Consider the following 27,137-nt stretch of genomic DNA (forward strand, 5'->3'; position numbering starts at 1 on the left):
GCCTGACACATAATGGGCACATTAGAGTCTTTGAAATGAATTAAAAAACAAACGTTTGAAAGCACATTTTTAAAGACAGTAGTTCTTAATTTGTTCTGATTAAAGCTAAGGACTCTATCCCTAGAAAAATGCATGTATCCATGCACACGAACATATCTAATATAATTTCAGGGCAATCATGGGACATCTGCTTGCTCTGCCCTTTTCATAGACCCCCCAAGAAAACCAGAGATTCTAGATGAACAAATTCCCAGGTTTCAATACATAATCATAGGGAGAAGCTGAGAAGCTGTTCTCCATTGCCAATTTTTTTTTTTTTTTTTTTTTTTACAAAAAACATGTTTCTTTCATCTACCCCATGCAGAAACTCTCAGTACACTAAGGAAAGGACTCTCATTTGAAATCCGCCCCCCCGCAGGGTAGAAATAACTTATCCATATAGTTTTAGGTTTAGTTACAAATTAGGTATTTTGCAGTTACCATAGAAAAAGGCATCTTTATAACAAAAGATAATTTTAAAGAAGGTATATTTATTTAACAAACACGTATGAACTATTCATTAACAATCCAGGACTGTGGAGGACAGGGGACAGAAATAAGCCTCGAAGAGACCACAATATGGTGGAGTGCATGCATGGCACACCTGGGTATCTGAATCAGATGTTTGCCTCTGTGTGTGTGACGAAGACAGTAGTGAGTGGAATGCACAGAGAGTAACTGTAAATTCTGTAAGGGAGGAAAACGAACGTTTACTCATTCTCTAACAGTCTTTTGCTTTACTATGCATATACAATGCATATACAGTTGCACATACAACTGTTAGTCTCCCATCCTCAGTTCCCAGATACCCACCAGAAAACTGGTAATTAACCTCTGGATAAACTTTCACTGATTACAGATGACGAGCGAGGCAACCTTAAGCCATAAACAATATTCCTACAGTATGGGGGAGCCACAATCATCTGAATGCCAGTTTTCAGAGCCAGCCTGTGAACGTTTCATCTGAGGGATGTTTTCCTGATGATTTTCTTATCATTATCGCATCTTAAAAGCTGGAGAAGCCCTCAAAGCCGATTTGGCACAAATGTCAACTCAAGGGAGGAATGCTCTCTGTAACACTCCTGGCAGCTACAGGCTTTTCACAGCAGCAGAATGTATTTTTAACCAACAAAAATTATTAGGAACAGCTTCCTCGAACTGAACTAAATCCTCCTCATATTTTCCAACCATTTGTCTAATGGAATTTAATTGTTTCCATTTGGTTTCTGAAGCAATACAGAATTAGCCTATTCTCCCATTTCCTTTAAGAATTTGAAAACAATTATCATCTGTATTTCTGAATTATCTCCAGACTGAACTTCCCTAATTCTTTTTTATATTTCTTTTGAGAAGTATTTTCAAAGTTATCACCATCTTGTTACTGCTCCTGCAAAGACTGTAATACTTGGCCAAAGTCTGCTTAAAATGTGATACCTAGAAAGGAACACGATATTCCAACAGTGATTGATCTTACACTGGAGTCCGGGGGGATTATTCTTTTGATCTAGGCACATACTTCCATCAGCACATTCTTAAAAAGCCTTAGTTCTCTCCTCCCGTCCCCCTCCCCAGGTGTGCTGTACTATGAGCTGATATTGGAATTTGGCCAAATAAAACTGCCAACTCTTTTTTCCTGAATACTACTATCAAGTCAGGCTTCCGCTTCTTTTACCTGGGTAATGGAATGTGTCTAATTTCATTTTGAGCTTGTCTCCACATTGAAATATTTTTAAATATTATTATTTTTTTACTTTTGAGACAGAGTTTCACTTTGTTGCCCAGGCTGGAGTGAAGCGGCACAATGTCGGCTCACTGCAACCTCCACCTCCGGGGTTCAAACGATTCTTCTGCCTCAGCCTCCTGAGTAGCTGGGACTACAGGCATGTGCCACAACACCCGGCTAATTTTTGTATTTTTTAGTAGAGACGGGGTTTCGCCATGTTGGCCAGGATGGTCTTGAACTCCTGAACTCAGGTGATCCACCCACCTTGGCATCCCAAAGTGCTGGGATTACAGGCGTGACCTGCCTCGTCCAGCCAAAATAATTGTGAATGTTAACATCATCATACTTAATAATTCCAGTCCAGTTATCTGTACACTTGATACCTTTTTATGGGATTTTTTTTTTTCATTTTTAGCCAAATGACTTGAAATTACCCCCAGTTTAACGTTAATCATTATGCAACTATCTCAGACTGTTTCAATAGCTAGGCATCCACCTGGATAACTACTATCCAGTCACATTCTCCATCTTAGCCACAAAGATATCAACAGCAATGCGTGTCTTGCTGGACTCAATGAACAAACTATTTCTAGCCAGTTTCTCTCATGACAAATGCTAGAGACATTTTATCATAGGAGTACAACTGAGGTGAGCCTCTGGGGTCTATGAAATATGCAGCTAGTACAGGTTGCAGCTCATGTGAGCAGAACAAGGGAGGCTATTTCCCGTTCACCCCTTCCCCTTGTACGTACATCGTGGACTAGATGTGTTGAACCTGTATTTTCTCAGGAAAGGGAACTACAAGGTGAATTCAACCAAATAAAAACTCAGGAATCACTCACGGTGTGGTGTGGGGGTGTGTGCATGGTTGTGTACATTATCTCAATTTTTCAAATTTTGTTTTGTTACAGACTTACAGCATTATTGTGTTTGTTGAAAAAGGCTATTTTGGTCTAATATTTACATCCTATAACTTTTACCTTTTGCCTTGATATAGCTGATACTAGATAACCACTCAGGTGGATCTGTTTCCAGTGGGAAATTTCTCTATTAAAGGTGACTCAGAAAATAAACTTTTTGGACGTTGACTGTTTTTCGAAGAACTGAGGGTATGTATGTCTTTCCTTTTCCTTTTTTTTTTAAATTTTTTTATTTTAAGACAGGGTCTCTGTCACCCAGGCTGGAGTGCAGTGGCGTGATTATGGCTCATGGCAGCCTTGACTTTCTTGGGCTCCAGCAGTCCTCCCACCTCAGCCTCCCAAGTAGCTGGGACTACAGGCATGTGCCACCATCCCTAGCTAATTTTTTAAGTTTTTGTAGAGACAGGGTCTCACTATGTTGCTCAGGCTGGTCTCAAACTCTTGAGCACAAAGGATCCTCCCGCCTCAACCTTCCAAAGTGTTAGGATTACAGGTGTGAGCCACCACATTCATTTCTTTGTTGCTTTTATTCTCACCACACATTTATAAGAGAAGGCATGTTCAATTTCAATGGCTATCCAATTTCAGATGAGAGACATCTAACTGTAATGTGTTGATTTGAGGGAAGAAGCTGTGGTCACTGTATCTATTCAAATAAAACGGATTTTCTCTTTTAACATTCTTTGGGGGCTCAGTTAACTATGTTTTAACCCTATTTGAGGAATCAGTATTCGTTATGGACTGAATGTTTGTGCCCCATCCCCTACATTGAAACCGTAACAGCCAATGTGATGGGGTTAGGGGGTGGGGCCTTTGTTGGGGGTGACTGGGTTTAGATAAAGTCATGAGGATGGAACTCTCATGATGGGATTCCTGCTCTCGTAAAAAGAGACACCCTAGGGCTTGCTCCCTGCCACTGCTGCCTGCAGAAGTTTCTGAACCCTTTATGTTCCACATCTGCCTCCTCTCTCTTCCCATGGCTCTCTACAGAGCTATTTGTAACATGACTACCTGACACTTTTGGGGATGTGGTCAGTAAAAGAGGAAGAGGGGCCTCACCACGAACCAAATTTACCAGCATGTGGATTGTGGGACTTCCCAGCTTCCAGAACTGTAAGAAATGTCTGCTTTTGAAGCCACCCAGTCTATGATATTTAGTTATAGCAGCCTGAAGTAAGATGGTATTTTAATGTAAATTTTAATGCAATTTCCTTGGCACATGGAAAATTCCACCTGTGTATGATAGAAAATGAATAAATGGTAAACACACACTGGCCTAGCGGGGAGGCACAATCTCCACAGACCTATAATTCATACATAAAGGCTAAAGGTAAAATGGTAAAGCAGAAAATTGAGTCACTGCCTACTACTTAAGGCATTTACAAGTACAATGATCATATCAGTAATTTTTCTTTGAAGAGCTATTTCCTCAATTTTGGTATCTTCCACAATGCAACTTTTCATCTGAAGAGCTACAGATATCCACCTCTCACCTTATTAGCTTTAGAAAGGCAAGACCTTGGCATAAGTAGCTCAGGTGATAACTCAAGGCAATTTTTAGTTGTTTATCTAGGTAACATGCAACATTTATACTAGAGGGGGACAAAGTCCGTATCAGGTGGCATAACGTCAAGACATTTCTCTTCTTTGCAGCATCGTAAAACTAAACCTTTAGGATCATGCCTACTATCCATTAGCATAAGATGTTTAAGATTTTATCCTTCACAACACAACAATGCCTTAAAAAAAAAAAAAAAACCCGAAAGAGGCCTAAATCCCCTGGATCAATTACCAGGAGAGACCTTATTATATGTGGCTCAGTCCGTAAATCTAAAGTGTACATTTGTCCAATTACAATTTCCATAGTTATCCACCATTTCAAGCATGTCAGTGATATTCTCTGCTCTGATCTGGAAAAAAAGAACAACTAGACGGATAGCCACATTAAAAAAAAAAGTTAAGTCCTTTCTTTTGAATTATGCTAGAGAATTTTTAAAAAGTCCTTTCTTTTAAATTATGCTAGATAATTATTTGAGTATTAATTTTTTTTGAGACTGGATCTCACTCTGTCGTCCAGGCTGGAGTGCAATGGCACGATCTCAGCTCGCTGCAACCTCTGCCTCCTGGGTTCAAGCTATTCTCCTGCCTCAGCCTCCCAAGTAAGTGGGACTACAGGAACCCAACATCATGCCCAGCTTTTTGTATTTTTGTAGAGACAGGGTTTCACCATGTTGGCCATGCTGGTCTTGAACTCTGACCTCAGGTGATCCTCCTGCCTTGGCCTCCCAAAGTGCTGGGATTACAGGCGTGAGCCACTGCGCCCGGGCTGAGTTTTAATTTTGTGACTGCTCTTTGGTAGATTTTAAATATTAGAGGTAGGCCCTAAATAAAAAGAACACCATGGTGCTTTTGCTCTCATGCATTTCGGTTTTAACGTTAAAGTATGAAAGAAATAAGAGTTCAAGGCCGGGCGGGGTGGCTCATGCTTGTAATCCCAGCACTTTGGGAGGCCGAGGCGGGTGGATCACGAGGTCAGGAGATCAAGACCACGGTGAAACCCCGTCTCTACTAAAAATACAAAAAAAATTAGCCGGGCGTGGTGGCGGGCGCCTGTAGTCCCAGCTACTCAGAGAGGCTGAAGCAGGAGAATGGCGTGAACCCGGGAGGCGGAGCTTGCAGTGAACCAAGATCGCGCCACTGTGCACTCCAGCCTGGGCGACAGAGCAAGACTCTGCCTCAAAAAAAAAAAAAAAAAAAAAAAAAAAAAGAAATATGAGTTCATTTTCATGGATAATAATATAACTTTATTGTGTGCAGCCTTTCCACACCAATTTAGTTTTTCTATGAAATAAGATTTCAAATGGTAAAGTTACTGTTAAGGAGACACACTGGAAAAAGCTGAAGAGTTTTTTTGTCTAAAACTGGAAAACAGAAAAGTCTAGGGGGGAAAGATGTGAGAAAACTACTATAGGCTACAAAGACCACAAAAACAGTTTTGGGGATTAGAGGGGGGTGACGTTGAGTGAGTGTGGGGAAGAGAAGGCTGGGCAAATTATCTCAGAAGAGAGGGTAGTAGGATTTCAGGTGGATGTTTAAGGTATTTGCTTGGCAGATATAATCTAGGAATCTCCTAGCTCTTGCATTTCCTGCTGTCTGAAATTTTATTATGTAGTATAATAATTTTTTATTTAGCACAAAGTTCATTTGGACTAGAGAATTGGAAGGTGCTAATTTTGTCCCTGGCTAGCAAAGTCATACCAGAGGTATGCACTGGAAAACAACCGGAAGACCTAGGCAGGGGACATTCAAAGTTTTTTTTTTTTTTTTTTTTAATTTTATTATCCTTTCTTGGCTTCCTTATTGAATAGATTTCTACAGGAAAAATACTGCGAGTTTACTGATCTGCTGCAGAATTGGAATTTAGACTCACAATAAAGAGAGTTAAAGATAGATCCAAAGGTTCACTTAAAATAAAAATCACCAGACGGAACAGGCTACTGAAGAGTCTCTTCCCCGTGGTTACATTTCATCACACACTTAAGGCTTTGGAGCAGCTGTCCTCAAATGCTTCTGTCCAAAACCCACTCCTCTTCTGGAGTTGCTGAACCCTTTATGTTCCACATCCACCTCCTCTCTCTTCCCATGGCTCTCTACAGAGCCATTTGTGACATGTCTACCTGACACTTTTGGGGATGTGGTAAGTAAAAGAGGCAAAGTCTCTAACACTTATTAGAAACACGAGAAGAGAAAAATGTGCCTGGACTTGCTTTAGTATTCTAATCGGCACACACGCCAAAAGACCAGCGATCCTGTATGCTGAGGTGGAAATGAGCCTCTAATACAAGCTACGAAATCCTCTAACACAAGACGCAAAAACTTATACATTAGACCAGTCTAGCGGAAACATAATTTTTTGATACTCTTTGACTGAATTTTAGACAGAAAAGACAAAACTCAAATGGAGGAACGTAATTTAAGTGTGGCAGAAAGTTGGGAATCATGCGGCCTGATATACAAAGATAAATGCATCACTGAGGCATATTCCCCTGGCCTTGAGGTATGCAGGCAAAGGAGAGGTCACACCTTCCTGGGAGACAAAGGATCAAAGTTGACACAGAGCTCCAAGAAAATATTTACCAGAAGAATGTGATGATTCATTTATCAGTCCAGAAATCCCAAGTAGAAAACTTCAAGATACAAGAAGGATCAAATTATATCATGTATATGATTCAATTTAAAAATTCTTAGCCCTCTTATATCATATTATCTAGATTATAATAGTAAAAAATCAAGTTACATTCATATGAAACTTTCATAAAAAGAAATCAAATCCAGTTTTATGAAATTTTATAGTACAAGTACTTTCTAGTGGGTCTTTTCTTAGGTCACAGTATTTATAATTCCATTTACATCTTTATAATTTTTAAAATCAGAAAACAAAAGGACGTCAATAGAAATCTAAATTTTCATTTGCAAAACTCCCTTCAGTTTCCAGGCCAGTAACACACGGTGATGTCGACTTGTCCTCCAGACATGGACGGCTACCAAAGATCCCCAGTTCACGAAGCATGCAGGCCTCTACTCATTAGGAACGCTTTTTGGTCTGGCTCACGTTTCAAGAAATTGTGGAGCATGTCCATGCCGTCCAGAGATCCCCCAGGTTTCAGGATTAGGTTTCTGTATTTCATTCCAACCTAATAAAATAAAACATCATACCTAATAATTCATGGTTCTAGCAATTTTCCAAATCTCTAGATGCAAAAGAGGAAAGGGTAGGGGTGAAGGAAAAAGGACTTTAGTCTTACTCTGTCTAGATGTTTTCTCTTGCTCACAAACAGCTCTGTAGTATTTATTTATTTTGGTAGCTAAGAGATTTGGAGCTTTAAACTTCAGGTCTTCTACACTGTCCTTTATTATGGTCTTGTCTCCTTAGATTCTAAGCAGTGAGCTGACAACATGAACAAACAAACAAAATACAGCCAAATGGAATACACAACAGGTTCCTATTTGCTATGCTATCTCTTGTGGTTTCAAAAGGGTTAGAAAGCAAGTGTTCAAGAAGGCCTGGGTACTTGGAAACAGTAGCATGGCTACTGTCAAATGGTTTCTGCTGCTTTTATGACGGGCTCATTCAAAACAACAACAACAGAACCCTCTTCCTTATGGATGAGAGAAGGAGGGCCGCATGTGCCCCGCAGGGTAGGGCAAGACATTTTTGTGGGTCCGATGCTGGGAATGAGGGCCTTTGGAAAGTTTTCTTTGGGGATGGAGGTCTGGAATTTTAAAACATCACAGTTCCTCTACTTTTATTTACACAAACACAGGAGCAGATAGAGCGAAAGAAAATAGTTGTTATTCAGTATCAGCATTGTTCAATATTTTCACTTCCCTTTCACTGTCCTTTTAAGGAAACAAGGCAAGACAATTCAGAAGCATAATTCCAAATATACACATAATAAACAATTCACAGAGTAACACTTAGATTTATATCCATTATACCACTTGATCAAAAAGACTTAGTACAAGAAGAGCTAGAGAATTTCCAGCTCTGTCGTATAACAAGATTTTGATTGGTACAACCATCAGAGGTAAATTTAGTCAAACTGTTAAGCAAAATAAAACATGGATGAAATCTACCAAGTTAGACACAAAACGATTTATGTCCTAGGGCCATAAGAATACAAACTTTTGGGGTTACCTTTTGGCTATAAATAGAAATCATTTGCAGCTTATTAATCATCCATAGGCTAACATGTAACTTCACAGTCTGGACTCTAATCAGGAGTAAATAACTAGTCAAAGTTACCTTCTCAGAAACTCTAGGGCTGCACCGTCCAACAGAAACATAATATGAAGCACATATGTAACTTTAAACTTTCTACTAACCACATTTTTTTAAAGTTAAAGAAACAAATAGGTAAAATTAATTTTACTATTTTAAACCACTATATCCACAACAGTATCATTTCAACACGTGTCAATATACACATTATGGAGACTTTTGTTGCTGTTGTTGTAAGTGCTCAAAATCCAACGTGTTTTTTATACTTATGGTACATCTCAATTCAGTTCTTCAGTTGTACTTAGCCTCATTTCAAGCACTCAACAGCCACACATGGCTACCACACTGGACAGGTCTAGGGCCCAGAGCATAAAATAGTCTTTAGGAAGGCTTGTTACACAGTGTTCTAGTATGATATTAAAAAGGTACGCAGCAGTCTTGTTGCCTTATTTACAAGTTTTAAATCAATTTTCTTAAGAGAAGGCACTCAGTCACTGATACCGACCTTCCCAAAACTGATGACAAGGGCTTGAAGCTAGATTCAATCAGCTCCCTTCCCTTTCCGCCCCCACTCCTGCCCCTGCCCCTGCCCCTGCCTCTACCTTTCTTTTTTTTTTTTTTTGAGACAGAGTCTCATTCTGTCACCCAGGCTGGAGTGCAGTGGCACAGTTTAGGCTTACTGCAACCTCTGCCTCCCAGGGTCAAGTGATTCTTATGCCTCAGCCTCTGAGTAACTGAGATTACAGGAGCACACCACCACACCCGGCTAATTTCTTATATTTTTAGTAAATATGGGGTTTTGCGATGTTGGCCAGGCTGGTCTCTAACTCTTGGCCTCAAGTGATCTGCCTGCCTCGGCCTCCCAAAGTGCTGGGATTACAGGTGTGAGCTACCGTGCCCAGCCTTCAATTAGCTTTCAGGAAAACAAACAAAAAAACATGTCATTTCTTGCCTGTTCTGCAGCAATTCATTACTACCACAGCAGCAATCTAGAATCTAAAATGTGAGTGATGGCTGTGTTTGTCATGGATTTTAATCAAGCTAAGAAGGAGCATATCGTGGCTCTTGAGCCCAGCCACAATTTACCTCCCTTCCCTTCCTTTCTTTCTCAAAATGCCAAAATTTGACTAGTGTTAAATTAGTGGGAGGAGCATGGAAAGACTGTGCTCTCTGGGTGGGGCAGTACAGGAAGAACGCAGACAATGTGAATTAAATTTTTCTGCAGAATTACAAAAATATTTTAAACATTTTATTATGAAAAACTTAAAATACATACTAATAGTAGAGACAACAGTATAATGAGCTCTCACAAACCTATCATCCAGTCTCAATCATCAATATTTCGTCTGCAGAAATTCTTCAAGCTCAAGATGTATGTATCATGTATCTTTCATTTATTAAAAAGACATACGCATTTGACAAGTATAGAAACATTAAGGAAAATTGAAATGAAAGTTTTAGAAAATCACTCCAAATGTGAACATCTGATAAAAGTATTTTCATTTTGTGCAGAGAATTGTAATTTTAGGTAGTAAAGAAAAGGAAGCATTTGAGGAGCTCCATGGTGTTGTAAAGAGACAGCTCATGAATGGTAAAATCATTTCAGAGCAGGGCACTGTTTCGTCTCACAATATGTGGCTCAGTACAGCTCAAATCTTCCTCTGCCTATGGCTCCAAACAAGTTGATTCAATTTCCTGAATTACAGAGCAATGGTCTTTTAATAGTTTCATTTCCTTTGCAATGAAGTTTTGAGAAGAGTTTAAGAGTCATTTTGGTAACAGGATCTTGCTTTTCTTAGGAAAAAAAACCAGTTAAGTGAATTTTGTGTTTCGGGGGGTACCAGGCTCTTTGTGTGAGAGAACGTGGTCTGGGAGACATATGCCACAGGTGGAGGGAGTCTTTGCCCTAAGTTGTTCTATGAATTCTTTGTTTATAAAGAAACTGTAACTGTGAGGAAATCAAGAAAAGAAGCTCTAAGACAACTGCTAAAATTTTTCGTATTAGAACCATCCTTCAGGAAGATCTGCATACAGTAAAAACTAGAGCTTTCCTATGAAGGAAAACCAGTGTCATTCACCTCTGTGGCTTTTTTAATCCTAGAAGATTAGCATGTATCTTTTGGCAACTATGCAAGTCTTCTCTAACAGTGACAATTTCGGAAGCAAAATCAGGAACTCTAGAGTCAGGCCCAGGTTTGAATCTTGGCTCAATCCTTAGCTATGTGACCTGGGGCCTTGATTTCCTCATCTGTCAAATGGGAATATGCCTACCTCACTCAGTTTTTGGGCAGTTGGAGGAGGCGATTTCAGTATTCTGTTCGCTCCCTAACATAATATCTGGCATATAGCGGTAATCAACAAACCTCTCCTCCTCCCATCTCCTTTCCTCCTCCACTCTCCTCTCTTTCCTTTCACACTGCCCCAGCTCAGTTACTTATATACAGTTCAGGGAAACAAATGCATTCCTGGTGTGGCATTTCCTCAAAATTAGTTCTATCTCCTAATAAAGCTAAAGAAAGGCATAAGGAACTTCATTTCCACTATTAGTAAGAAATAGAATACATAATTCAGTAGAAGTATTAAGTGGGAGAGATAAGGCACTCAGGCACTCATTTTACCCAATAATATGCGCCCTTTCAGGTAATATTTTAATAGCAATAATAATTACCTACACGAAGGATGTCCATCATCTATTGGCAATGAGAATATATAAATGGGAAATAGATTGGGTCTCCTGCTATCTTGGGCATCTCTGCAGCAGCACATGCAGGCTCTCACTAACTTTCCACCCCTCCTCCGTCCTTCCCAGCATGGATGACTCTGGGGAGTGCAGCCAGAGCTGTCTCCTTCCTACACTGAGGGACAGTCATCAGGGCAGAGAGCGACCAGCCAAGGATGGGTGATGACGATCGGGCACCTGACAAGCTCACCAGCCTGCTGTAAAGCTGGACTTTGAAACCTCTCCTTCCATAGTCCATAACTCCCTCCCAAGAGCACACCCTTTGTTTTCTGTGAGGGTGGGGAGATCCCGAATGGACAAAAATTAAAAAAAGAATTGCTTTGACAACAACAAAGGAGGGAGAGAACAAAACTGGTACTGATAGGGAGATGGATACAAGAACAGTAGTAGGAATCATTGCCTGATTAGAAGGGGCCTTCTGGAAACCTTACTGATTTGTGAGGATAGAAGGGTAAACTTTTATTTATGGGGAGCGAGGAGATCCAAAGGAAAAAACACGCTGGGTAGGAGTATGTATGGGGGGTAGAGAAGTGGAAGCGGATGGAGAAAACCATCAGTCAGGTCCAAAGAGGTACAAATATGTAAAACAGTAATTAAATTAAATAGTTGTGAAGCAGAGAAGGGAACCCAACGCTGAATAAAATAGTTCCTTTTACAAGAGTCTTATGATCTATCAGGGAAGATAAAGAAATAGAACCCTAACCAGGCAGATTATTGGGGTGCTAAGAGCAAACAAAGAAGGGCTGTAAGAGCACAAAGGAAGATGAACTGCTTCCAGCTGGTTGGGATTCAAGATTTAGAAGGCCTGGCCTTGTAAATATTCAAGAAGTAGGTTGGAAATCAATTCGAATTCCTTCCTTTGTCCCTCAAGTCAGGCAAAACCTGAGGCTACTAGAAAAGGTTCAGTTATAAGAAAAATCAGCTGTTGGGTGGTACATCAGGAGAGCTGAGACAGAGAAGAGAATTAAAGCCATTTGTAAAAACCTTCTGGAGAGGAAATTTCATATTCTTTTTTAGCAACACATTACAGGAAGAATTGGGCCTAAGATGCTGTTTAAAGCACTGGGATCTTTAGCTTTATATTATAGATTCTCTATCAAGTGGTTCTTTGTCATGTTTAACCAAGACTCTTCATGTTTCTGTGGCTTTATTGTGTGTAAGATGTAGCTCCCTCCTTATGGCATTACAGACTGAAGTATGGTTACACTTAACTCTCTTGACTTTCTCAGTATTTCTTTCAGAAGTGATACTTGTTCGTATTTCTCCTCCTCTGATGGAAGAAACAAAGCTTAGCAATTTCTTCAAATGCAAAAGAGGAGGAAGATAATAGTAGCTTAACAATATAATTGCCTTTGAATTCACAATGTCTATTACCTCTTAGAAAATGTTCCCACAATGAAGTTGCCTTATAAAAAGAAATGGCCTTGGTTAAAATGCCCCCATTATTTCAACCTGTGATTAGCTGCTGGATTCTGAATTCACATTTGGTGACCTTAAAGACCTTCGAGAGCTTCCTGGAAAAGCATTAATCCCTAGCAGTTCCATTCCGTAATTATTTAACAGAACAGTTAGAAAAGTGAAAAGTATGTCTGACAATGAGACAACTTCATGTTCACTGAGAAAAAAGTACTTTAGGTAATATATAACAAAGTAATCAAACAGCTAAGATGTGACGTCTATTTACTATGAAGAACAATATTTTAAAAACTACAGATAAAACCAGAGGTAGCAAAGTTTTAGGCTATAGGTAAGCAGCCAGTTATTATACTTTGATAGAGGCCCTCAAAACAGAATGAAAACTATACCCTAAAATATTCTACTGCTACTTTCTATAGTTCTGCTTGCCAAGATCTGAAATGGTCCCCAGAGCAGACCCTGGGGTTTGTAGGATGGCAGGAGGTTACAGAGAGAAGGAAGGCCTGGACACAGTCTTCTCCATTGCATAACCAATAACGTCAACAACATGTGGTTTCTCAGCTCCCAGCCTCTCTAGTGCCTGGGGACTAACAATAGAAGGCACTGATGCTTTGAAGGGCCATCCCGCTATCTTCTCAAAATGACCCATACACACATTAGGGAGGGTGAGACAACAAAGGATATATTTTGATTGCTCTGAGTCCCATGACTTCAGATCAAATGAAGTATTCCTTTATACTATAAAAATTCATATTTTTATCCTGTCTATGTGTCTGATGCCACCACTCACTGACATGTGAAACTAGAGCAAATGCACAGAGTCTGGAACAACTCAAGGTAATGCCACCTTTCTCAGTGTTGGCTAATAACACTCTGTGGTTGTGGCACAAAATAAGTAATATATGGTATACTGGTCTGAAGAAGTATTTTTTTGTTTCTTTTTTTTTTTTTAACTTTTAAGTTCAGGGGTATGAGTACAGGTTTGTTACATAGGTAAACTTGTGTCACGCGGGTTTGCTGTACAGATTATTTCATTATCCAGGTATTAAAGCTAGTACCAATTAGTTATTTTCCCTGATCCTCTCCTTCCTCCCATCCTTCACCTTCTCCAAAAGGCCCCAGTGTGTGCTGTTCTCCTCTACATGTCCATGTGTTCGCATCATTTAGCTCCCACTTGTAAGTGAGAACATGAGGTATTTGGTTTTTGATTCCTGTGTTAGTTTGCTAAGGGTAATGGCCTCCAGCTCCACCCATGTCCCTACAAAGGAAATGATCTTGTTCTTTTTTTTTTTTTTTTGAGATTAGTTTCACTCTTGTTGCCTACGCTGGAGTGCAATGGTGCAATCTCGGCTCACTGCAACCTCTGCCTTCTGGGTTCAGATCTTGTTCTTTTTCTTGGCTGCACTGTATTCTGTGGTATACATTGTTTTTGTGGGGGAAGTTCTTCTTCCTCTTTTCTTTTTAAAACAAATGTTTGCTCTAAAGTAACACTCACCTTACAAAATACAAGTACCCAGTTACTAAAAATTAATGCTTTGGGACAACAAAAGAATTTGTTTTTCTCTTCATCACACATAGCTATAATAATGATCTAAGTTTTTTGGAGACTAGGATTGTTTTCCCAAAGCATTAATTTTTAATAACTGGGTACCTGTATTTTGTAAGGCAAGTGTTATTTTAGAGCAAATACTTGTGTTTTTTTTTTTAAAGAACACCCCCCCCCAAACCAACAAAAAACCCCAAATAGTATTGTTGTATTGTATGAGGGAATAAAACAGTTGTTTAAAAATCATCTTTTAGTATCTGCAAAGGGTGTGAGGGTGAGGGGCCAAGGGATTCTTGGCTTTTGGAGCCACGTCCATTATTGCTGTGACAGCAGAGGATCAGGAAGTGCCATGATACTCAGAGCATTTGAAAGGAAAGGAAAAGGTGTAAAGGAAGGAATTAACACCAGCCTTATGGCACAAGACATCTAATAATACACAGCACTGCTGAATCCAGAATTTTAGTAACACTGAAAATTGTTTTTAACATCACAAGTTTTAACTCCAAGTTGTTGGGATGATGCTTTCTCTAAGTTCAACCCAGCACCTTTGTCTAAATAAGAGTAGTATGGCTGCCTGCCAAACTGTGAAGCCTGAGAATACGAGGAGGTATAGAGAAGATAATGCAGGAATTGCTTCTATTACACTTGCAAGTTCCTTGGAACCACAGGGATCAGTAATCTGGCTGCTACCTTGACAGCTGGAAGAGAAAAGGTAATGATAGAGGGTTCTGGGTACATGGTCACATAAGGGCACGCACAGAGGAGGTGATGGCGAATCTTGGCTGGGAGAGGCAGTGTACACTTATGCCAGGAAGCCTCACCAATGATTGCCAGTAAGACGTCATAATTGTACCTTTACCTAGTTAGACTTTTTTCGCTTTGAAACATTGTTTCTGGCTTCTAAAATAATCTATGTACTATGTAAAAATAAGGAAAAGCTCTAGGAAAAGTACAGACAAAATTAATAATCACTCATAAACTTATCCCCAAAGATAATCATTGACATTTTGATGTGCTTTTTTTTTTAAACACACTTTAAAATCAACATTTGTATTATATGGTATAAAATATTTTATAATATGATGTTTTTTCACTGATAATGGTTACATTAAATACTTCAGACATAGTAAAAGCTTATTGAAGCCCTTCTTCCATGCCCAAGACCACTTTTTTTTGTCTTTTTTCTTTAAAAACTAGTCTATTTTTCATTTTTTATTTTTATCTTTGGATTTTTAATTTCTATTTGTTTTAGGGGACAGTTCTCCAAAAGAGAAGAGAAAAGGTAATGAGAGAAGGTACTGGGTATGTGGTCACATAGTGGCAGCACTGAGGAGGTGACGGGGAAGGCTTAGTCCACTCCTCCAAGTCCACTCGTATGTTCAAAGGATGTAAAGATCACTTTTGGTTTTGGATAATCTCAAAGACTTCTTGAACATGTGGTTATGTGAGTGAGACCTTTAAGAATGCTGGAATTTTTGAGATGCACAGATGAAGGAAGCATATATTTCAGGTGAACGAAATAGAACGAATAAATTTGTGAAGGTGGAGAGACCTAAGGGAACACACAAACTTGTCTGACAGGGAGTACTGGGAAGTAAAAAAGGGTTTGATTGCCCAGCGGAGGGCTGTGAACAGAGAGAGGAATAACAAGAAGCAGGAAGTAAAGAAGAAGGACAAGGGCCTTTGGAGTTGGTAACTGGGTCATCAGTGGTAACTACGGAGGAAGGGTAACTTTCCAATTCTGTTGGCTGGGGCAAAAGCAAGGAAAGAGAGGTTTGCAAAGACTTCTTATACCAAGAAATTAGGCTGTGAAAAGAACAGAGTAGTAGCACTGTTTGGGGTTATCAGAGTCAGTAGCAAGTTTTTTTTCCAAGACAGCAAACCAGGAACTCTTACCAGGAACTCTTGGAGCTACAGACATCTCCTCTGAGACAGGAGAAAATAAGACAAGTATTGAAGTACACAGAAAGAAAGATGAAGGTACTCATTCTCAATGATTTTTTTTTTTTTTTTGAGATAGAGTCTCACTCTGTCATTCAGGCTGGAGTGTAGTGGCATGATCTCGGCTCACTGCAGCTTCCACCTCTCCTGGGCTCAAGCAACTCTCCCATCTCAGCTTCCAGAGTAGCTGGGGCTATAGGCTTCTACCACCACACCTGGCTAATTTTGTTTATTTTTTGTAGAGACGAGGTCTTGCTATATCGAATAGGTTGGTCTCAAATTCCTGGACTCGAGCGATCCTCCCACCTCAGCCTCCCAAAGCTCTGGGATTACAGGTGTGAGCCACTGCAGCCAGCTTCAATGATCTTAATTTTCTTAATAAAGAGGAGAGATCATCTGCTGACAGAGGAGAGAGGTGGTGGGGACTTGGAGGGAAATCAATAAGGGGAATGGAGTTGGAGCACAGAGAACACTGGGGTCCAGTTCAGGCTAGAGAGCATGACTTTGCAGTTGGGCATGTCAGTGGAGTCATACAATCTTCCCCAGAACACTTTGAATCCTAAGGGCACCATCTCTATGGTGGAGGCATTAAGGGATGGGTCCTGGTTGAAGGTCATGCAGGAGCAGGTATGTCTGTGAGAACAATAGTCAGCAGTTGACCTTTGTAAATGGGTTGGCCAGGTAATGGAAAAAGAATTACAAGGACTTAACAGATTGGGTAGGGTGGGACGGGAGATGAAATGCTTCAAAATAATGAAGCATGGGTACCTTGGAGGTGTTATTTCAGGAGGAAGATGGGGAGGGAATGGTGATCTAAATCACATCAATGTATTTCAATACATATGTATAAGGTACTATGCAATCTAGAAAAAAACATTTGGAGAACAAATCAATTGGTTGAAATAAGCACAGACAGCCTGATTTTGATAATTTGTTCTTCTGAATCAAACAATTTAAAAACATACATTGGAAAATGCATCAGCCTTGGAAATAATCTGATGGATGAGACTTCAATGAGAATGGAGATTGGGGGCTGTAAATCAGGAAGGTTTCTCTGGCAGCTACCTGGCAGTCAATTCACTGCACACAGAAAGTAATGGCTCAGGTTAATGAAGCAACTTTGTGACAAAGGTCACAAACTATGTAGTGGGTGGGGCATGACAGCCACAGAAAAAGGGCGTCTCCCACAGAAAGTGCACAAAGTATGTAGAGAATATCAAAACACAGGGAAACCATTTACATCAGGAAGGAGTTTACCTTTCTTTCCCAACCTCCTATAAAACTAAAACGTTGTATGGTACATGTCAAAACTAGCATCTATAGATTCTCAAATCCATAAACAAAGCTTTGAATTTTTAATTATGTAATATATTGGAATGTTAATAAGCAAGAAAATATACTAGTTTTTTTCAAGCTGTAGAATTAATCACTTGTATACTGCAACTTAATGATGTATGATGATTTGAAAGATGCAAGGCCTCAGAGGTAAAAGCTGTTACCAAGCCTCTTACAGTAAAATCTAGGTGTGATCAATATTTTACACTAGGAGTTAAAGGGGAGGGAGCAACTAAAAAATTAATAAAAGGAGAAAAATAATACTATACCTCCGGATTCATTATCCCTTCTTTTTTAAAACAGCTGTAAAACATATCCATGGAAAATACTTCACTCCAAAGATATCCATAATACTGGCCATCGTATCCCCCTGCCAAATGTCCAAAGGTAGCTGGCATATTTGTGCCTTTAAAAAAAGATACATTTCAATCAATGTGATGGCAAATGTTAACGATCAGGTTTACAGCTAGCTAAGGTTTCCCTCTGGGGAGCCCAGCTGTGGGAGGAGAGAGTGCATGACATCATCTCACCTCTAGTACTCCTTGGGCTGATGTGTCCTCTTGGCCAAGATGTTTATAAACATCTATCAATGGCTCAACCTCAGAGCTGGTTTCGGCCCCAAGCTCTGGAATGCCTAACGATAGTTTCAGCAGCTTTGTCCACACCCACCAGATAGCTCAGTGTTTTAGAACTGAAATCAGTCCTTTCTTATCCCTTAAACATGTATGTGTTTTGAAAAATAATATTAACCCTACTCTTTGCCACACCTCTTTATATCTAAAATGTCTCAGAATTGCACTTATTTTAGGTTGATAATTACTGAAAAAGAACTTTTTTTTTTTTTTTTTTTGAGACAGAGTCTCACTGTGTCGCCCAAGCTGGAGTACAGTGGTGAGATCTCAGCTCAATTCAACCTCAGCATCCCAGGTTCAAGGGATTCTCCTGCCTCAGCCTCCTGAGTAGCTGGGATTACAGGTGCATGCCACCACGCTGGCTAATTTTCGTATTTTTAGTAGATACAAGGTTTCACCATTTTGGTGAGGCTGGTCTCGAACTTCTGACCTCAAGTGATCTATCTGCCTGCCTCGGTCTCCCAAAGTGTTGGGATTACAGGCGTGAGCCACTGTGCCTAGCCTGAAAAAGAACTTTTCACCAATTTGATCTACCTGTAGGGCTACTTTGTACAGGATTTTGTCAAAAATCCTGAGCTCAAGTGATCTTCCCGCCTCAGCCTCCCAAAATGCTGGATTATAGGCGTGAGCCACCATGCCAGGCCTAAAAATGCCCCTTCTTGAGAGCATAACAGGATTAATGTAATTGTACATTTAAAAATGTAATTGCGACACAAAGGCTTGTGACACAAAGGTGCACTATGGCTTACTATGTGGGGAGCCTAGAATGACTCAACGGACCATTCTTATCTTTATTCTCTCTATAAATGTGGCTGACTCATTTTAATAACAATTTCCTTGGTGAAAAAAAATCCACCTTACCAACTACATGCTAGTCAAATGCTTTAACTGATTTCAGAATCAGAAACAAGGTGAAGTTCATGCTTCTCCCCCAAAATACCCTTTATTTTTTTTGAGAAGGGTCTCACTGTGTCATCCAGGCTGGAGTGCAGTGGTGCAATCACGGCTCGCTGCAGGCTTCACCTCCCCAGGCTCAGGTGATCCTCTCAACTTGGCCTCCTGGGTAGCTAGGACTATAGGCATACACCACCACACCTGGCTAATTTCTGTATTTTTGGTAGAGACGGGTTTTGCCATGTTGCCTAGGCTGGTCTCGAACTCCTGAGCTCAAGTGATCTTCCTGCCTCAGCCTCCCAAAGTGCTGGGATTACAGGTGTGAGCCACCATGCCAGGCCTAAAAATGCTCCTTCTTCATAGTGTAACAGGATGACTATAGTCAATAATAATTTAATTGTACATTTAAAAATAACTAAAAGAGTATAAGTGGATTGTATGTAACACAAAGGATAAATGCTTGAGGGGATGGAAAAAATAAACAAAATACATATGCAAAGGAAAAAAAATTTAAGGAGTTCCCTTCCGCCAATTTCTTCCTGAAAAACACAGGGAAGTCATGATGCATACAGGGAGGGAGGAGCTGAGAGTGTGCTGCCAACGCAAATGGCTCTCCCAGCTCTGGGGCGGAGGCCAACTGCTCACGCCTGATTACACTAAAATGCTGCAGATCTGGAGCCACCTTTCCTTCAAGCGCATTTGGACAGGATAACTCATAAGGACATAGTATGCTTATCTGAAAGTCATGGCCTGATTACAGAAATCAGAAACAATTAGGTAATCTGTCTGACAAACTCCATCTCCCCTGCAGTGTTAGAACGCCCTGTGCTTCACAGGGAAATGAACTCAATTCATAGTAGTTACATACCTGGAGTAGCTGCAACTCCTAATATTTCTGAGCAGTATTTGGCATATTCACTTGCAGCATCCAGCGATGTGTTGGTATGAAGAGACTGATCAACTTTGCTCAAAACAATCTGGCGCAGGGTCAGAAGACCTAATAACAGAAGAATGTTTGGGCATGTTTTGAAGAAGAGAGAACTGTGTGTTCTATTATCACAAGATTGTAGATTCCAAAAACAGATTCCAGTAGTACTCACAAAATGGGAGCAGGACATCTCATTCTACTTAAGATTTAAAAGGAGATGTGGTTTTTTGCCTCAGACAAAATTCCAGGGTTTCCTATTCCAATATATTTAATGTTCTTCACTCCTCATACTAGCACAGTTGGGATACCATTTAAAATGAAAATAAGTTCTACAGGAGAAGGTGACAGCAATTCTGCATTAAGAGATTCTAATTTATTTTCCTTTTTAAAATTACAAGTCATACCTGTGTTGACCAGCCTAGAAGCAACAAGTTTTTCAAGCAGATCGTCTGAAATAGGCCTTCCGTCTTTATAATGTTTTGACAATCTTCGGAGGGAATCGATGTCCCACACCCAATTTTCAAGCATTTGCGATGGCACCTCTACAAAGTCAGTTTCCACATTTGTTCCGCTAAATCGTGCAAAATCAGTCTAGAAAGCAAACACAGAGAATTTTTTTAAAGAACTGAATGAAAAGTACATATGCAATGAATAATTATTAAGAGTCACGAAAACTTAAGGTAGGATCAGACTCAACTGTCCCTTTGAATGAGGGGTTAGAATAACCTCATAGTCAAGTGAAAATGAAACACAGCAGCTGAACAGTATGAAAAATAACCCCCAAATACTCTATATTACAGTAGTAATTTCATTCCTTTGAATTGTAGACAAAGTTGGAACAATCATCAGAAAATCATAACTGAAAAATACAATCAGTGTAAGCTAAAAACAAGCCTTAAGCTTTGAAAGCAGAAATATTTTTAAAATTTTCCACTAAAAATGAAGAGATCCATTCAACAAGCAATTTCTCCCTAGCTCCTCCTTCTGATTGCTTATTTTTGTTTACTCAATCCATGCCTTTCTGGGGCACTCATCACTCTATTGCTTAACTACTTAGGTCTTAACCAAAATTAATTAGTTAAATCACAACACTGTAGACTTTGAGTGTGCGATGCTTTGCATTTTAAACTTTAAATGAGTGGTTCTAAGATTACCATCTTGTAGAAAGTCAGATTTCTACCTCTCAGATTGGGTAGACAATGTTACCTTAAAATAAGAAGCTGCTTTAGTAGGAGTTAGGTTTGTAAATTAATTGGCAACTGGAGTGAGTTATATGCTACAGGAAAAGAGAAACAACGGATGTATTCAAAAGTTCGAGCACTCCTGGTAAAAATAAAGGACTTATTCTGAAGGCCTGAGCTAAGAGTTAAAAAAACAAAAGAGGTTTAAAAAGAGTTTAATGAAATCAAGTTTAGTAAATTCTTGAGTCAGACGTCAGAAAAGCTCTCAAGTAGAAAAACAGAGATTCACTAAAACAGGCTAGTGTTTTTTAACCTTCACACAGTCCTTCAAACACTTGTAAAACTGCCATTGGCAGAGAAGACTTAGCATTTATCCTACTGGGTCATCTGCAGAATGGGGCTCCTCATCCCGTTGTCTTTCACTGAACCTCTGTCCTGTTTTTCTCCTCTGATGCATTACATTCCATCCTTCTCTCCCTGACTTCATCATCCCTGGGGCTCCAAACGGAGGGGAAAGGGAAGAGGCATGTAACCACCAGAGAAGGCAGCAGATGGGGTGCCAAATCAGCAGCAAATACCCATTCTGCTTTTTGGCCCAGGGCAGAGGCACAGATGTCAACGCCATCTCACATTCTGCCTTCCTCTCTTTATGCAAAAAAATGTTTTGCTTGATTTCTCATTATAATTGTGCCGATTCTAGATATGAAGAGATGCAAATATTAAAAGGGCAAGGATAACTAAATTCACTAGTTGTGGAATTAAGACACCTCTACTAAGGACATCCCAATAAAAAAAATCATGCAGGGAAAGAGGTAAGGGTCCCCAGAAATTGAATATTTTGTCTCATTACAGTATATGATATTCTAAGATTACATCTTATATCATAAATAAAACAGTCTTATACAATAATAATAGCTAACAACTGTTGAGACTTTCCTATGTTAGGCATTACAGGCATACCTTAGAGATATTGTGGGTTTAGTTCCAGACCACTGCAATGACATGAATATCACAATAAAGCAAGCCACACAAACTTTTTGATTTCCCAGTGCAGATAAAAGTCTATAAATTTACATTATACTCTAGTCTATTAACTGTTCAGAAGAATTGTCTAAAAAACAATGTACATGGCTGGGTGCGGTGACTCACGCCTGTAATCCCAGCACTCTGGGAGGCCGAGGAGGGTGATCACCTGAGGTCAGGAGTTCGAGCCAGCCTGGCCAACATGATGAAACCCTGTCTCTACTAAAAATACAAAAATTAGCCAGGCATGGTGGCGGGCACCTGCAATCCCAGCCACTCAGGAGGCTGAGGCAGGAGAATTGCTTGAACCTGGGAGGTGGAGGTTGCAGTGAGCCAAGATAGCACCACTGCATTCCAGCCTGGGCAACAGAGTGAGACTCTGTCTCAAAAAAATAAAAAAAAAAATCAAACCCAAAAACACCCACAAAAACAATGCATATACCTTATATGTTAAAAAATGCTAATGATCATCTGAGCCTTTGGCAAGCTATAATCTTTTTGCTGGTGGAGGGTCTTGCCTCCATCAATGTTGATGGCTGCTGACCGATCATGTTGGTAGTTATAATTAGGGTGCTAACTGATCAGGGTGTAATTATGGAAGGTTGGCATGGCTGTGGCAATTTATTTCCTTTTTTTCTTTTCTTTTCTTTTTTTGAGATGGGGTCTTGCTCTGTTGCCCAGGCTGGAGTGCAGTGGCACGATCTAAGCTCACTGTAACCTCCGCCTCCTGGGTTCAAGCAATCCTCCCGCCTTAGCCTCCCTAGTAGCTGGGACTACAGGTGGGCACCACCATGCCCAGCTACTTTTTGTATTTTTACAAAATACAAAAAGAGATGAGGTTTCACCATGTTGGCCAGGCTGGTCTAGAACTCCTGACCTCAGGTGATCCACCCGCCTCAGCCTCCCAGAGTGCTGGGATTACAGGTGGCAGCCACTGCAGCCACCCGCCTTTTCTTAAAATAAGACAAAGATGCAGTTTGCCATATCAATGGACTGACTCTTCCTTTCATGAAAGATTCTTGGTAGCATGTGATGCTGTTAGATAGCATTTCACCCACAATAGAATGTCTTTCAAAATTGGAGTCAATTGTCTCAATACCTGCCACTGCTTTACCAACTAAGTTTATGTAATATTCTAAAATCCTTTGTGGTCATTTCAATGATATTCATAGCATCTTCACCAGGAGTAGATTGCATATCAAGAAGTCATTTCCGTTGCTCATCCTTAAGAAGAAACTCCTCATCTCTTTTAAGTTTTATCATGAGATTGCAGCAATTCAGTCACATCTTCAGGCTCCACTTCTAATTTTAGTTGTCCTGCTGTTTCTACCATATCTGCAGCTCCTTCCTCCACTGAGGTCTTGAACCCCTTCCTCAAAGTCATCTATGAGGGTTGAAATCAATTTCTTACAAATTTCTGTTAATGTTGACATTTTGATCTCTTCCCATGAATCATGCATGTTCTTAATGGCATTTGGAATGGTGAATCCTTTCCAGAAGGTTGTCAATGTACTTTGCCCAGATCCCTCAGAGAAATTACTATATATGGCAGCTGTAGTCTTATGAAATGTATTTCTCATATAATAAGACTTGAAAGTTGAAATTACTCCTTGATCCATGGACAACAGAATGGCTGTTGTGTTAGCAGGCATGAAAACAACATAATCTTCTTGAACATCTCCATCCAAGCTCTTGTCTGACCAGATGCTTTGTCAAGGAGCGGTAATATTTTGAAAGGAATCTTTTTTTTGAGCAGTAGATCTCAACAGTGGCTTAAAATAGTCAGTAAACCATGCTGTAAACAGATGTGTTGTCATCCAGGCTTTGTTGTTTCATTTATAGGGCACAGATTCAGCGTAATTCTTAAGGGCTCTAGAATTTTCAGAATGGTAAATAAGCATTGCCTTCAACTTCAAGTCACCAGCTGCATAAGAGGAGAGTCGGCCTGTCCTTTGAAGCTTTCAAGCCAGGCATTGACATCTTCTCTCTAGCATTCCTGAAAGTCCTAGATGGCATCTTCTTCCAATAGAAGGCTATTTCATCTACATGGAAAATCTGTCATTTAGTGTAGCCACCTTCATCAATGATCTTAACTAGATCTTCTGGATAACTTGCCACAGCTTCTAAATCAGCAATTGCTGCTTCACCTTGCATTTTTATGTTATGGAAACAGTTTCTTTCTTTAAACCTCATGAACCAACCTCTGCTACCTTCCAACTTTTCTTCTGCAGCTTCCTCATTTCTCTCAGCCTTCATAGAATGGGAGTGAGGGTCTTGCTCTGGATTAGACTTTGTCTTAAGGGAATGTTGTAGCTGGTTTCATCTTCTATCCAGACCACTAAAACTTTCTCCAATCAGCAACAAGTCTATTTTGCTTTCTTATTGTGTGTTCATTGGAGTAGCACTTGTAAGAACTTTCGAGAACTTTTCCTTTGTTTCATAACTTGACTGACTGGCACAAGAGGCCTATCTCATCTTTTAGCATGCCTCCCTCATGAAGCTTGATAATTTCTAGCTTTTGATTTAAAGCAAAAGACTTATATGACTCTTCCTTTCACTTGAACACTTACAGGTCATTGTAGGGTTATTGACTAATCTAATTTCAACATTGTTGAGTCTCAGAGCATAGGAGGCCAAAAGAGGGGCTGAGAAATGGGAAATGGCCCGTGGAGCAGTCAGTACACATATAACATTCATCAATTAAGTTCGCTATCTTATAAAGAGCATGATTTGTGGCACCTCAAAACAATTGCAATAGTAATATCAAAGATTGCTGGTCACAATAACAGATACAATAATAATGGAAAAGTCTGTGTAATACTGTAATAATGGAAAATTTTGTAATACTGTGAGAATTACAAAAATGTGACATAGAGACATGAAGTGAGCACATTCTGTTGGAAAAATAGCACTGACAGACTTGTCTGGGCAACATGGCAAGACCCTGTCTCTATTTAATAAAAAAGGAAATCACTGATCACAGATCACCATAACAGATATAATAACAATGAAAAAGTTGTCCAGGTGTGGTAATTCACACTTGTAATCCCAGAACTTCAGGAGGCCTAGGTAGGCAGATCATTTGAGGCCAGGAGTTCCAGATCAGCCTGGCCCACACGGTGAACCCATGTCTACTAAAAATACAAAAAAAAAATTAGCTGGGTGTGGTGGTATGTGCCTGTAATCCCAGCTATTTAGGAGGCTGAGACAGGAGACTGCTTGAACCCAGGAGGCGGAGGTTGCAGTGAGCTGAGACTGCACCACTGGACTCCAACCTGGGCAACAGGGTGTGACTCCATCAAAAACAAAGAAAAAAGTCTGAAATATTGTGAGAATCCCAAAATGTGAACAGAGACATGAAGTAAGCACATGCTGTTGGAAAAACAGCACTAACACACTTGCTTAAAGCATGATTGACATAAACCTTCAATTTGTAAAAAACATAGTATCTGTGAAGTACAATAAGTGAAGGACAATAAAATGAGGTGTGCTTATATCATGGACTCTTTCCATGGATTATCTGATTTAAATCCCAAAATAATTGTATGAAGTAACTATTACCTTCCTTTTTGAGATAAGGACACTAAGGCATACAGAGATTAATGATGTAACTTCAATTTGAAACCAGGCAGTCTGACTTCATAACCCACAATCTTAACCACAAATGCTAACTGCCTCCATATCTTAGAGTAAAATGGAAAAAAAAGTTAAGTGATATTACAAAATGACTAAATCCTCTTGGATAGGATCTAAAATACAAGTCTTATATCAAACCTTCCTTTATATGAAGAGTTAAAGTGAGTTTTCAGTGTGCTTCCTTAGAAATTTGACTTCTTCTTTATACTGGAAGATTTTTCAAAGATCAAACATGAAGCTGAAGTGTAAAGACCAGCCTTTGTAACCATCTATCCTGAATTTGCGATTCTGCAATACTACTGATGGCAGTAGTGGTGGCCCATCTTGGCTGCAGTGGGGGAAGCGCGGCTGGGGCTGTGTGCTCCATGGAGCTGGAAGGAGCCAGGAACAGGCAGAAGTCCTTCCCCCTTCTGAGTTGGCAGGGCAAGAGCCTCACCCTCCTGGGCATAGCTGCAGCTGCCCAAGCTGAGGCTGCTGACCCCGGTATGCCTGTGCTCTTGGGGGCCAGGAGCCCGCAGGAGCCCTACCTTCCTGGGCACAGCTGCAGTTGCCTAAGCCATAGATGCAGACCTGGGCATCCCTGTACTCTTAGGGGCTGGGAGAAGGCAGGAGCCCCACTCTCCTGGGTGTAGCTGCAGCTACCCGGCCATGGCTGCGGACCCAGGCATCTCTGCACTCTCAGGGGCCCAGGAAGCTCCCACCACCCATTAGCGGCACCTGCGCTGATCTTGGAGCAAAGCTGAGGTCAAGCCCAGGCACTGTCACAACCTGGTCAGGTGTGCATATGCTCAAGACAGCACTGACATGCCAGCCCCTTGCTGCCTCAGCCCCTACTGAACTTTGGGCACTGATGAGCATGGGAGGGAAGCTGAGGGGGGAACTGAGCGTGGCTTGGCACTGGCCTGCAGGCGCCCCTCTGCATGAACAGCCTGGGCACCATAAACAGTGGTAGCAGGCAGACAGGTTCCTGGGCAGAAAGGGGTGGGTCCCTGGTGAAGCCTGACCTTCAAGGCAGGGAAGGCCTGAAGCCTGGGGGCCAGGCTGCCAGTCCTGCAGACCAGAGTGGGAACTTATGGTGCTTTAGCCGGGCCCACCCATAAGCCAATCAGCCTGCACGTTTTCCCCTCTGAAGCCCATAAAAACACTGGACTCAGCCAGACTTGAGCTGATGTCAGGACAACCAGCTGCAGAGAGGAGCTACCCACTCCAGGGTCTCCTCTCTGCTGACAGCTGAGCAGACATCAGGATGGTCAGCTGTAGAGAGGAGCTACATATCCCAGGGTCTCCTCTCTGCTGAAAGTTGAAAAGACAGTGGGACAACCAGCTGCGGAGAGGAGCTACCCACCCAAAGGTCTCTTCTCTGCTGAGAGCTGAACCCTCTACGGGATGACCTGCCTGTGG

At 40.6% G+C, this 27,137-nt stretch overlaps 1 protein-coding gene across 4 annotated transcripts in view; it reads right to left on the reverse strand.

Annotated features, from left to right (window-relative positions):
* Nucleotides 1-6,802: 6,802 nt before the first annotated feature.
* Nucleotides 6,803-27,137, reverse strand: part of NLN (neurolysin) — a 103,953-nt gene continuing 83,618 nt past the window's right edge. For all 4 annotated transcript variants that reach the window (XM_055252268.2, XM_055252269.2, XM_063623239.1 and 1 more), the window contains 4 exons: nt 20,301-20,487; nt 19,837-19,965; nt 17,712-17,848; nt 6,803-7,376 (listed from right to left, as the gene is read on the reverse strand). In XM_055252268.2, the coding sequence (XP_055108243.2) occupies nt 7,242-7,376; nt 17,712-17,848; nt 19,837-19,965; nt 20,301-20,487 (588 nt within the window). In that variant the 3' untranslated portion in view covers nt 6,803-7,241. The remainder of the gene's footprint in view (nt 7,377-17,711; nt 17,849-19,836; nt 19,966-20,300; nt 20,488-27,137) is intronic.

Source organism: Symphalangus syndactylus, chromosome 18 (genome assembly GCF_028878055.3).
Source record: "Symphalangus syndactylus isolate Jambi chromosome 18, NHGRI_mSymSyn1-v2.1_pri, whole genome shotgun sequence".
Lineage (NCBI taxonomy): Eukaryota > Metazoa > Chordata > Mammalia > Primates > Hylobatidae > Symphalangus > Symphalangus syndactylus.